Source organism: Pomacea canaliculata, linkage group LG3 (assembly GCF_003073045.1).
Source record: "Pomacea canaliculata isolate SZHN2017 linkage group LG3, ASM307304v1, whole genome shotgun sequence".
In the NCBI taxonomy this organism is placed as follows: domain Eukaryota; kingdom Metazoa; phylum Mollusca; class Gastropoda; order Architaenioglossa; family Ampullariidae; genus Pomacea; species Pomacea canaliculata.
In genome coordinates, this window is record NC_037592.1 from 39,206,438 (window position 1) to 39,218,891 (window position 12,454).

The window sequence follows — 12,454 nt, forward strand, 5'->3', positions numbered from 1 at the left end:
AAACAGAATCCAAACGCATGTATCTTTTATAGATTACTGACGCTCAGCAATATCCGTAACCATAGCAACGCGAACACGCTTCAACTGGAAAGCGGAAACAGACGGCGCTCTGGTGCTGTGCGCCATATTCGAACTAGACGGGCAAGCGGCAGGTCGGGATTAATACACCAGCCTCCAGCCGAGTTGTCTCGTTTTCCCGTTTTCTTACCGCTGGCTTGCTTGCCGTTTCACTGGGGGGCTTCATTCAAAGCAGCTAGCGGTTTGTTTGTTTACGATGTTATATCAGATAACCACCAGATTTCGGTTATGACTGATTTGATCTGTCCATTAATACAACCACCACTTTCATCGTAGCTTTTGCCAGATGCTGCACGCTGCAAAGCATACTGCAGATTTTATGCTTCCAACGAAAGTTAAATTTTACATAAGAAACGAGTCAAAAACCCAAATTGTGTTCATGTTTTTTATGCATACATAGAATCACACAAATGAAAAGATGCTCTCCACACCCATCCTGGATGCCTAATTTAAATATAATAATACTGGCTGTTAATTCGTTATAAATAACTTAAAATAGCTTTTGTTAAAATGTTCATCTTTGTGATAGTTTGCATAAAATTGATTAATAACGAATGAAGTTATTCAGGCATGCACATTACAGTGAAAAGATAAAAAAAAGGAAATGTTTGTTAATAGCCACTAATAGCTTAGATTTAGAACTGGTCCCTACTACTAGGTGACATAAGCATATGTGTGAAGAACCGAGTGTGAGATCTTTCTCTTGCAGCAGCAGCAAAACAAGTTTTCTGATATTATCTTTATTGCATGCTGTTCAGATGGGGTCAAGCGTTGGGGACATAAGGAATAACATGAAGATTCTTCAAAATGAGATTCGCCACATTAAGTATCCAGATGAAGTTGACTATGTAGAGTAAGTGGTGTTGTTGACACTGCCGCAACCATAACTGTTCCCGCAAAGGAAAATAAATTGTTAGAGAAAATGAACAATGGACTGATTGTGTGATAGTGCCAGCTTCACTTTTCAAAGAGATTTCAATGTCAGCATTCGTACCTACTCTCACTTATTTCCTCAGAACTTTTAATTGATTTTCAACAAATTTATTACTATTGCAGTTTCATTTTAAGTAGTGCAGGCTTTTGTATTTTCCAATGTGTTTTGTTTCTGGTGCATTGATCTGCTTAAAGAACTGTTAGATGTAATGCCGCATGATCAAGATAGATGTGACAAGTGTTGGCTATCATGAAAATGATAAAAGGAATTGACTGAATACTTTGAAATTAGCAGGATATGTAATATGTTGATGCTAATCTGTCATGCACAGGATCTCAAAAGGCATGCCTCAGGCATATTTGCCACTCTACCACTATGCATTCAGCACATACAGCCCTGTCTTTGCTGATGAAATTATTCATTTGTTGGATGATACTCTATATAGCAAATCTGATCTTCGCTTTATGGAATCTGTCTACAGGGTAAGTAGGATTATGAAGTATCATTCCAAAGATTTGTTTAAATATTTATGCTTACATTTTATCAAAAGGAGCCATGACGATATGAGTATATCGATTGTGAATTATTTTGTTGAGTACAGCAACATAATATCATACGTTTTCCTTATTTTTAAACCTCAGAATTAAGTTGAGATATAATTGGTCTGCAACAGCTTGGAGTAAATTAGATGTGGCGAATGAATGAAATAGGTTTTTTTATTTGAATCTTGGTGTTGATGTACATTTTATTATCAAAATATTGTGGTCTTTTGCCATTACCTAAATATTCTCCAGAGCACAACATTATAAAAATAGCTTTGAGTTTGATTTAAATTTTCTTGTCCATGCAGGTGTTGCGTGATCTATTTCGTTACAAGCCATCAATCACAAAAGAGCAGTTTTTTTCTGCTGGTAACTTTGCTGAGCGGAAAGTCATGATGTGTACAGATATCCTACGATTAGTTCGAGATCGTGTACGTTTGCTTGAACCACAGAAACCAACTAATCCCAACATAAAAGTATCTTCTGTCATAGACAACCGCCGCAACTCAAAGGTATGCTGTTTTTGTTTCTTTCTCTCTTTGCCCTTTTTGGGTATTTTGTCTGTAGTTTTGATATCATGATTACTTTTGTGTCTTTTAAATCTGTGAATTTTCAATATTTTAGAAAAACCAAGACTGTTTCCCATTCTCACATCATGGACATTACTTCAGAATTTTGGGTTGTTCATATTTGTTTGGAATGGAAATGTCCATGCTCAGTTACATAGTTAAAATTTTGCCAGTAATAATAGTAAAGCACTGTCAAATGAACCTGTTTGCATGTCATTCTTTTGGGTTCCTACACCTTTAGCTTTTAATATTTTGGAGAATCATACCATAATATGGTGTCTGACATATTATGAAATTGTGAGAAGATATTGATGATTAAAATTTAGAAAGCTGGATTTTTCAAACTCATAATGACATAGGAGCTCCATCTTCTCAGTAAATAAATGTAAACACTGATTTGTTTGCAAATTAATAGAGGATATCATTATATTGATAATGTCCGTCGGCAAGACAGAGAGATGCATATTTTTAGTAAGTATATATAACTTCTTTTTCTTCTCCCTTTCACAGTTAGGATCCCGTGTGCATTTGTCAGAGAATGTCAGTGCAGAACCTTCACTTGGTAAGTGACTGTAAAGATTACTTAGTAGTAGGCTAGGGGTTAGGAATCATTAAAGTGGGAAGATGATTTGTCTCATTGTGAACAAGACAATATACAAATTGGAATAGATATAATGGTTGTGTCCTTTGCTGAAAAGGATTTAGCGGTCTTGAAGATTTTTATTTCAACAAAGTAGTCCTACAAAATATAAATTTTAATAAAACAAACCAGAAAGGCTTTTCCGCAACTTTAAAAATCGATCACACTTTCATTAAGTTACAGTTGAAATATTTCTTAAAGAAATACAGTGAAAGAATGACGGCTGATTTTGGTCGCAAAGCTTTGTTTGTGTGCTGTGGTTTGAGTAAGTATTTCTCCCATTATTATTTCTAAGAACTAGATATCATTATTCAATATTTTAGTGAATTACAAATTGTGGAAGCTTAGAAATTATGAACATATTTAGTGTTGACATGGTGAACTAAAAAACCAATACTTTGATACAGGTTACTCTTCAAACATACAGATTAAAAAAAAGTTTATTTCTTTATTTATTTGTCGGAGCATAATTTAAAGACGTTTTCATCCTTTTCTATCAGTCATTAACTAAGTGGAATAAGAAGTCATTGACTTTGGATGAAAGCTTAGCACTGCCTAACCAAAAATAGATTCAGGAACAGAACAGACTGACAACATTCTAATTGCCTGCAAAGGTCTGCTGTGATCATCCCCAGACAGGAAGACCACTGGAAACATTTATCACTGGATTAAAAAATTATAACAGTGCTAGCCATAGCATTATCTAAACATAAAATGCCCTATTAATATTGTGAAAGGATGAATGAATAAAGGCATTGGATGACTGGCACTAGATAGTGTGATGTGTGACCTGCTTATCTTTTGGTTACGTACTGTTGTCGGAAGTCATTAGTCCTATGAAAATTTCCATCTTCCATGCTTGTTCTAATGAAGAATAATAAAGTAGAAATATTGAAATAATGAGACTGTGTTGATAACTTCCTTTAGACAATTCTCTTGTGCGGAAAACCTCCAGAACATCATCTCTGCAGGGCTCATCACCTGTCCAAAATCAACCTGCTGAGAACTACTCAGAAGAAACCGTGTGCAAAGTTACAGGTTACGTGAGGCCCAAGTCAGGCAGAGGGCTTGCCCAAGTTGAAGGTGATAAAATTAGGAAGACAGCCAATGTCAGTGAAGCATTTTAACACCATGCAGCTAGCTGACATGCTAGAATGTGTGAAGTTAATATAAGAATGTATACTCAGTTTAGTGTCTAATAGTTTTCTTTCACTGAATTGGTCATATATTTTCACTGGGAAGCCCTGTCATCTGGAACAGGCCTTGAACCAGCAATGTTTTCCTCAAGCACATTAATGCCAGTCTATAAAGTGTTCCTAATCTCAAGAATGGAAATCTGACAATTAAACATTTTTCACTAAAGTTATCACAGCTTTCTTTCACTGAAATCAACAGTCTCTTTTCCATTGCAGCTCAGAGTCCAGATTCTTCCATGGACTTTTTTCCTTTCCGCACTGACCACTCTGATGCCATGGAAACCATTTTGGCCAAAGTTCGAGATTTGCCATCTCAGCTTTCTAACTTCATGCAGGTAAGTCAAAGATTGAGTTTTGAAATTAGTTTCAATGATTCTCCCCCTCCCTCCCCCACCCCCCCCCCAAAAAAAAACTACGGTAAAAGTGTTTAGCTTTCACAAAGTTCTCAACAATTTTTTTCCTTTGAAGAAAGTCCATTTTACTCCTGGGGGCTGATTCTGCTGTTATCATTGTAATGTAGTATTTTTAAGACTGTGAAAACAATTACGCAATCTTTATTAATGCTACACCCATTTTCAAACTTTGTCATCAGATTGAGATTATTTTAATGAGGGATTTTCTTTTTATTCCTTAAATTTTTCCTATTAAAATTTTTTGATGAAATTAAAAGAATGCAACATAACAGAAGTAGGCTATTTTGCCAGAAAGCAGTGTTGTATGAACAAGACATAATCATCAATAATGGCAGCAGCACTGCATGTGGTAAAAGATGAGCTTATCAAAGTCAAGAGACATGTTTCTCACTCTGTGTGCATGCAGGCTGTGGAGAATCGACTTTATTACATGCAGGAGAAGCTTCAAGAATGCGAGACTGTCATCAAGGAGCTTAAGACCCACGAAATGGAAAGGGAAATGAAGAAGAAGGCTGAAGAAGACCCTATGCAGCTGGTGGACAGCCTCAGATCTCGTCTTCTGCTTTTAGAAAACCGTGTCAAGCTCCTTGAATCCAAGGTATGGTCTGTGGAAATTAAAAGTGCAGGCCAAAGGAGTCCTCAGTACACCCTTACTATATTAAATAAAGAATAAAATTTATTCAAGAAATGTGAATTTTTGAGATTTTATGGATTTCACAACAAAGGGCGGATAATGAAGTTGGTCAAAAAGCACCATGGATTCTATTTCGACAGTATGAATGGACAGTGAATACTGTTCAGATATTAGCTATGCTTTTTCTTGTATTACTAATGGAATTTTGAGGGAAGTGTTTATACCTACAGTTCGATTTCCCGTACCTAAGCTGTTTATTGCATTATTCTGGCCACTGTTATTTTTTTATGGAGTGACAACAAGAGTCACAATCTGGGTCCAGTGTGTTAAATAAAGATGAATAGTTGTACACAATGCTTTTAGGCTGCAATGCTAGTGAGCTATGGCATGCAAGGCCAGATATACGTCTATACTGCTGTCATTGTCTTTTCCAGCCATTGGGGAGTAGTGCTCGTCACATTTCACCTAGGCACTTGAGATGTGTAGCAGGGGAAGGTAGCGAAGTGCTTAGGGATCCATGTGGCATTAGGGTTTCTTTCCAGGGTAAGGCATGGAGCTGCTCAGTAACATAAAACAGGTTTCCATTTGTACAGCGAGAGCATCTTAGCATCCAATGGGTGCATGCTGTATGATTTAAAATGTTGGGTTCTGCCTTAACCTGTGACCTCAGTCTTTTAACTTATTTTTGATGGCTCTTCATGCCAGTTACAACCACTTTTTCTTCACACAAAATTTGCCATTACATGATTTGCAACCATTTTTAAAAATTTTCCCTAGGAATACAGCAAATGGAAGCAACTATGTAGCTGTCAGTAGATGATGCATTTTGCCACCAGGATTTACTTTCCTTTAACTGTAGATGTATTTTAAAATGTGGAATTTGATAGAGTATTCCCTTTGTCTTATTGAATCGCCATGATATATCCTTAGTTGCTGGCATGGAGTAAAATACCAACAAACAAACAATTATCATATGCAAGATAGTGGAGCATTCAGGATCTCAGGCGAAATGTATCATTCTGGATCATATTTTGTTGTTGGTTTTTTTTTTGTTCATTAATAATATTAATTTATTTCTGTTTGATTTGTGACCACTGTAGTGAATTTTCTGCTGGAACAGATAATTCAAATGCAGTAAAACCTGCCATCTGCAGATCCTCTTTCCAGCGTATACCTTCTGTATCCAGCTTTTTTTGGTCTGCATGGATTGGTTTTCAACACAAAATGACTAAATGGCAAATAACATGGACATGGACAGATTTTAAATACTAAATTTTTCATTTTACCTTCCACAAGCTGGCAGTTTTTCATGGCAGTGTCTCTCATTTTTAAAGAGTCAACGATACAGCTGGTTTACATTTGTTGATGCAGCTCAGGGCTGCTCAATTTTTCTTGTTCTTGTTCTCATGAAAATTTGTTGCCAGTGTCCACATGCAGCATGTCTTGTTATTAAAACTTAGTAGAAAGTGTAGTCATTTTATTAAATAAACCAAAATCTTGAGAATCTTCTGCTGCAAGTTTGAAAACTCTTAATATCTGAGCAGTGTGTCAAAGTTATTTAAGCAGTTAGATCACATGAAGTCCTAGTAAAGCAATGTATTATGGCTGTGGACGGACTCAGATTTTCCACATTAAACAGAGAGAGCACTGTTTCCTGATATAGATGAAAAGAAGCTCATTATCATCATGAAAACTGACAGGCTTTTATTTTGATATAAAATATGGATTTTAGACGTAGAATATGGAAAAAGGCATCGTAGGATGTGGACTCTTTCTGGAAAGAGGGAGCATGTCTGTAAGAGTGGATGCAGGATACTGCTTGTACTTACCGCTCACCAAATCCACCACATCTGAGCTTATGTTGTCTTTGCATAGATCAGAGACTGTTCTTGGCATTTTTTTTATTGTGCTGCTAGCTTTGGTCATTTTTCCCAATTAAGCCCCAAAATGGCTGCTTCCATGCATCTAGCAGCATGTAGCAAGAACTTTGTGGGATCACCTGAAAGGCTTTGCAACCCTAATTTTCCTCCCAACTGTTTTCAAACCACAGTGAAAGACTTATTCCAGAGTTAAAAATAAAGTAAATTGGTAACAATAGCACAAAAAAAAAAACCATTCTTTGAACCAACATCTTTTTGATTATAGAATCTGTTATGTTGTTTATTAAGACATGCAGATCCATATTTTTTGTAAAGTTACTTCTACATTCTTTTATAACTATTTCATTTGGAAAAAATGTTTCGTTTCTGGCATCAAAATTATGCAGACCTTCAGGAGAAGCTGCTTGTCATGTAGAGACAGTTTTTAGCAGATAGAAGAGTGTCCTCACATTGCAGGTTTTACCGTATTATATGTTAAGTAGCAGGACTTTTCTGAAAATATAGTATCAGGTATCTCATTTCCTTAACGATTACAAATTATAGACTGCACACAGGTTAGAGCATTCAGATGCTTCTTGTTTTGTGCTATCGAAGAATTTTACTTTTGTTTAGTTCTTGTATGATATCGTTTGGAAAAGAACAAAAACTGATTGAGGCAACCCTCAATACTAGAATGAATTATTTGCTAAAGGTATTGAAAGGTTAGGGTATGGTAAGTTTTTCCAGAAATACTCTTTTTTTGTTTTTTTAATCTCAGAATAAGGTTTGCCAAGCACCAGCAGATGAAAAGAAGCATTCTGCCAACCCCTTTGTGTCTCTGGAAAAAGGAGGTAGGTTATGTGTTCTAAGTGTTAAAAGTAATTATGAATGATCTTTTTTTATCATTTAAAAAAATGTGTGCACTGTTTTTGTGTGCCCAGTCTCATGCCATCTTGAATGGAAACATTCAAGAATGTCCTTTTAATAATAAGTGGTGCTAGAAAGCCTGAAGTGTTAACGCATAAGATAGGGAGCACTAAATTTTTATTCCTGCCTATGTGACTTAGGATTTCAGATTCAATATGGCGGAAACTGGTCGCACTTCTATAGCTAGGTCACTTCTGCAGAGGGTGGCAACATTTTTCCTGCCTGATCCAAGACAAGGTAGCTGACTTCAAACGCTGAAACTTCAGATATTATCATAAATCATCTACCATTAATTAATAGGTCAATTCATGAGTACTATTTGCACAAATTTTAATTACTTGAAAGTATTGTGAAATTTTATATAGCCTCTTGGCTACTTGAAGCAGGATCAAGACGTTATAAGAGCACAACAGGGTCAGATTGAGTGATATGAGCCTGTGACTTTTCAAGAATAAGCAGCCATCCTTGATGTAGTGAAATTTGTGAAATTTTCTTTGGTCATTGGAGAAACAAATGCTTTTATGTATATTGTATTCTTTTGTGATGTCTCTTGTTTGTTACAGCTCCTGTCTTGGTACCAATTGTCCTTCTGTTGTTTTCTTTTGCATTTCATTTATCTTCTTTCCTCCCAATTTGCAGACCTCAGTGAATAGGACCAAAGACATAATGATTTCCCAAGTATGTGACACGTAAATGCAATTGTCATGCAACCGTTTGATTAGTTCACTAGAGTCATATGTTCATCTTCTGGGGTTGTCATTTTTTCTGCATGACAAAAGTTTTTTTAAAAACTCACAAACTATGAGAATGGTATAGGTTGGTTGATTGTTATATGTTAACAGTAACTTTCATTAAGAATTTTTTTTTTTATTTGACACACTTTTATTTAACTTAATATGTATGGATATGTTTGGTCGATTTTGTAACCAATTTTTCGCCCACTTCCCATCATCCTAGAAGCTCAGAAATTTTTACCACGTACTCATTTCTGGTGACAATGCAATATTACATCATTTCCAGAAGTCCACAAAAATAATTATTTTAAAATTTAATTTTGTGTGTGAACTTATAGGCCAAATTAAGGGAGATAGATAACTGCTGCTCTATTACTAGTAAACTAGGTCTTCTCCCCTAATTCGGCATATAAGAAGAAAAATAAAACGAAAAAAGTAATTAACAAAATTCAAACATACAATAGTCCCTTCCTTTGGACAAATGCATTAAATAAAAAGCAAAAAAATAGAACGAAACAACCTCCCCATCTCCTTCCATAAAACTAAAGTTGCAACACTTTAGAGATGTAAAATAACCCTGGTATGCAGAAGTTCCAGTGCTGGTCTGCTTAGAAAATACACAGCCACAAAAGTATTGTGCAGATATTTTCTCTCAATGTTTTTGTGCGCACCATGCTTGTTTTTAGTGTAATGTTCATCTAAGTGTTGAGAATTTGAAAGTGTGTATAAAGAGAATGCGGTGCATCAGTCAGATGGCAACTGTCACATTGCGACGACACTAGACCCTGAAACTCACTAAAATGCAATATTAAATCATTTCCTTCTAAGTGAGAACATAGATGAGTGAAAACACAGCACAAAGAAAAAAAGACATAGGAAAGAAGAGGCAAAAACTTCAGGAGAAATTATCGCCAGAAAATGAAGCTGAGAAAGGGCTTCTGATTGGAAAAGTGCTATGATTAAAAAAAGACTAAAAACTTTGAAATAAAATAATTTTTAAAAAATGTTAAAAACACACTTTTATTTGCAACGCGCCCAAAAAGGGCAAAATAATTTTTTTGCCTTAGGTCTCAGGCTATTAAGAATCTGATCATCAGTGCCCCTCACACTTTAATATTTTAAGTTTCATTTCAAATAAAAGTGTTTCAAACAAATTTTTTACTTTTACTTTTACTTTTTTTAAAACTCATAGATACAAGGTTAAAATATTCCCTAGGAGTTCAAAAAATAAACAAAGAAACAAACAAAAAAAAAAAACCACCTTAGTCTCATAAAGCTCCAACAGTACTTTCTGAAAAGTTCTTTTATTCATTCTGCAGTCAGGTTATTAATAGCGTATCACTGGAGCCCTTTATTTCTTTCTTTATTTATTTTTTGTTTAGAAAATTTGACATTGTTGCCAAACCAGCAAAAATTGTAAGTGTTGTAAGATATTTGTCACCTTTAAAAAGACTAAGCAAACTTAAAGATTTGAGCACATCTTTCTCAACTGCTTTGTCAAAGATATGAGCACATCTTTCTCAACTGCTTTGTCAGCATATTCTTTAAAAGATCAGTTCTTCTTATAATACTAGTTGATGAGCAAACAAATGTGAGTCAGTCACATTGTATGAGTCCTATCGTTTTCTTTGGCAACACACTTTCACAGACAATTTTAAAACTCCAGGAGGTTGGTTGCCACAGCTGCGTGAGTGTGCCTCTAGATGAGAAGTGTCCTGAACAAGGTGCAGATAATTCTGATTTCCTGAAATTTTTATTTCTATACATGAAACATGGTGTCTTTTTAAAAAGTAGCAGTGTTTTGCTTTACGCTCCCAGAGGGAGAGAACGTTTATGAAGCAAAATGATGGGAAGAAGATTACCAGACCAGCATTCAAAGCACATAGACTTTTTTCTCACATTGATCTCACTTCAGATACGTGAATGCTTATACGCAAGATGCTTAACTTATGAGAATAAGGTGTTATCCTTCTGTTTTACATTGTTACTTTTATGATTCACAATTAATATGCAAAATTATGTTAAGCTTTGTATAGTTTTAGACTTCTTTCTTACATTTATTATATATATACTTGTAACTTTCAAGCAAACATCAAAGAGCAAAAGCATGAGCTGCTGTTTTTTTTTTTTAAAGATAGGAAAATCCAAAGTAGATGTATTCCTGCGATGCCTGTCTTATATCTTGGTGACCATCACAAGAGGATAGTATTTACAAGCTGAATAATATATATTTTGTCCATTATGAATTGGACATTTGTACAACTCTTTCAGAAATGGATATATGCTTAATTTCTTACAGGAGGATACCAGGGAGACCAGATACAAATGGATTCAAGCATGTTTTCAGAGTTTCAAAGGAGCAACAGCAATTCTTTTGCCAGCACAACAATCAAAGATTTCTCACCAATCAGAAGAGAAAACCTGTTCTTTGCCGATGATACTGTGTCCAGCACTCCAGACACCCACTCCCGCCGTTCTAGTACACCTAACCACAGTGTCCACGCTGTTGTCAATGGGAGACCTACCTGTACCCTGGGTGAAGAGCAGGGAGGAAAACAAGAGACATCTGTGAGCAACATTTCTTTGTATGCTTTGGACACACCTACACAAAATCAAGTGGAGCGAATCAGAAGCTTGTGAGTAAAACATTTATATCTTGGATTTTTCACTGATCTTATTGAGAAGCTGAGCATAGTCTTAGCAGTGCATGGCTGGCCAGAAGATAATGTAAAAAGTGTTTCGAAAGTCAAGCAGTCTGAAATGGCAAGTTTTCCAAACATTGGTAAAGACTTACCTGCTCTTTAACTTGTGCTTAGTATAGCAGGACAGTGTAGGCTTTGCTTGTATTTTGTAATGCATTGCACTAGAGCAGTATTTTTTTGGAGCTGAAAAATATTCTGAAGTTAAAATACTTCCCTACATCTTTGTACAGACTGGAGTCTACAAAACATCTTCTACCTGGTGTTTCTGGCGACAGCCCTGTCAATGCAGTGTGACATCATTTGAATGGCGAAATTGTTCATGAGTTGTGCACTCCTTTCTGTTCATGAGGACTGATTATCCATCATGACAAAAATGTCACTACTTGAACACCATCAAGTGATAACCTCATTGTAAGCAATTTTAGTTAAGGACTCCTGTATTCAAGTAATGAACATTGCAATATTTATATATTTTCCTTTCTACTGAATGAACAGTATGTGAATCTGAGGCTGTACTTGCACGTGTTTTTGTGGTTGGGCAAGAGTGTGTGTGAGTGCATACAGCATCATTTGTGATTATCATTTGATATGATGCTTATTTATTTCTTTAGATGAGTGAGCTAGAAAGTGATTTCAGAGAGTGTGATACATTGTGATATGTTTGCAATTTTAAAAAACACTGCGTACTGTTAAAATCAGTCACATCAAAAACATTGTTCCTGCAAGTCAGTTACTTCCTGTGATCATAATTTTTCAGATGACAAGGATTTCATTTTTCCACTCGCTATAGCACACGCTATTTATTCAAACAAAATGGAGACTTTTATTAAGTCTTACTGATAAAATTACGATGTAAAAAAATATGTGAAATGTAGAAAAGTCAGAGTTGACTCTATTTCATCTGAGGACATCGACTTTATTGTTTTTTGTGTATATTTCCTAGATTTGGTTGAGTCATATTTTATTTATAAATTCTTTATCTGAAGACTCATTTTATTTTCCTCCTTTCATGTTCAAGATATCTACATGATAAACTTGCATAAAGTAATGTATACAAAACTAGTATCCCCCCAAAAAAACCCTTGCATGAAGGGAATAAATTCTTGACACAAACCTTCTATAAGATAGGGAAGATAGTAATAATGAAAGTATTTCTTACAGAATGTGTAGCAGACGGTTATGCTATAAATAGAAAACAACCAAAAATGGAACAGGTTTGTATCATG

General features: G+C 35.4%; 1 protein-coding gene across 9 annotated transcripts; it reads left to right on the plus strand.

The window, feature by feature from the left end:
• The first annotated feature begins 65 nt into the window (after window positions 1-65).
• LOC112560384 (centrosomal protein of 44 kDa-like) lies at window positions 66-12,133 on the plus strand. Of its 9 annotated transcripts, XR_003098515.1 has the most exons (12): window positions 67-259; window positions 837-931; window positions 1,344-1,494; window positions 1,863-2,066; window positions 2,634-2,685; window positions 3,691-3,846; window positions 4,176-4,294; window positions 4,779-4,970; window positions 7,644-7,716; window positions 7,933-8,029; window positions 8,432-8,470; window positions 10,826-10,928. XR_003098515.1 is itself a non-coding variant. In XM_025232217.1 (11 exons), exons 2-10 carry the CDS (start codon window positions 837-839, stop codon window positions 8,439-8,441), a joined length of 1,128 nt encoding a protein of 375 aa, XP_025088002.1. In that variant the 5' UTR covers window positions 66-259; the 3' UTR covers window positions 8,442-8,470; window positions 10,826-10,934. The 9 variants fall into 9 exon arrangements, 3 of the variants coding, with proteins under 3 accessions (XP_025088002.1, XP_025088001.1, XP_025088003.1); XR_003098518.1 differs by lacking the exons at window positions 7,933-8,029; window positions 8,432-8,470 and adding an exon at window positions 5,441-5,549 and having other exon boundaries at window positions 66-259; window positions 10,826-10,868; XR_003098519.1 differs by lacking the exons at window positions 7,933-8,029; window positions 10,826-10,928 and adding an exon at window positions 5,441-5,549 and having other exon boundaries at window positions 66-259; window positions 8,432-8,451.
• Window positions 12,134-12,454: the final 321 nt, after the last annotated feature.

Excerpts from the sequence above, each read along its gene's own strand:
- LOC112560384 (XM_025232216.1), top strand. The coding sequence starts at position 837 with ATGGGGTCAAGCGTTGGGGACATAAGGAATAACATGAAGATTCTTCAA. Across the intron at positions 7,717-10,825 it reads TGTGTCTCTGGAAAAAGGAG|GAGGATACCAGGGAGACCAG; the intron begins GTAGGTTATGTG and ends AATTTCTTACAG. Across the intron at positions 11,163-11,458 it reads GTGGAGCGAATCAGAAGCTT|ACTGGAGTCTACAAAACATC; the intron begins GTGAGTAAAACA and ends ATCTTTGTACAG.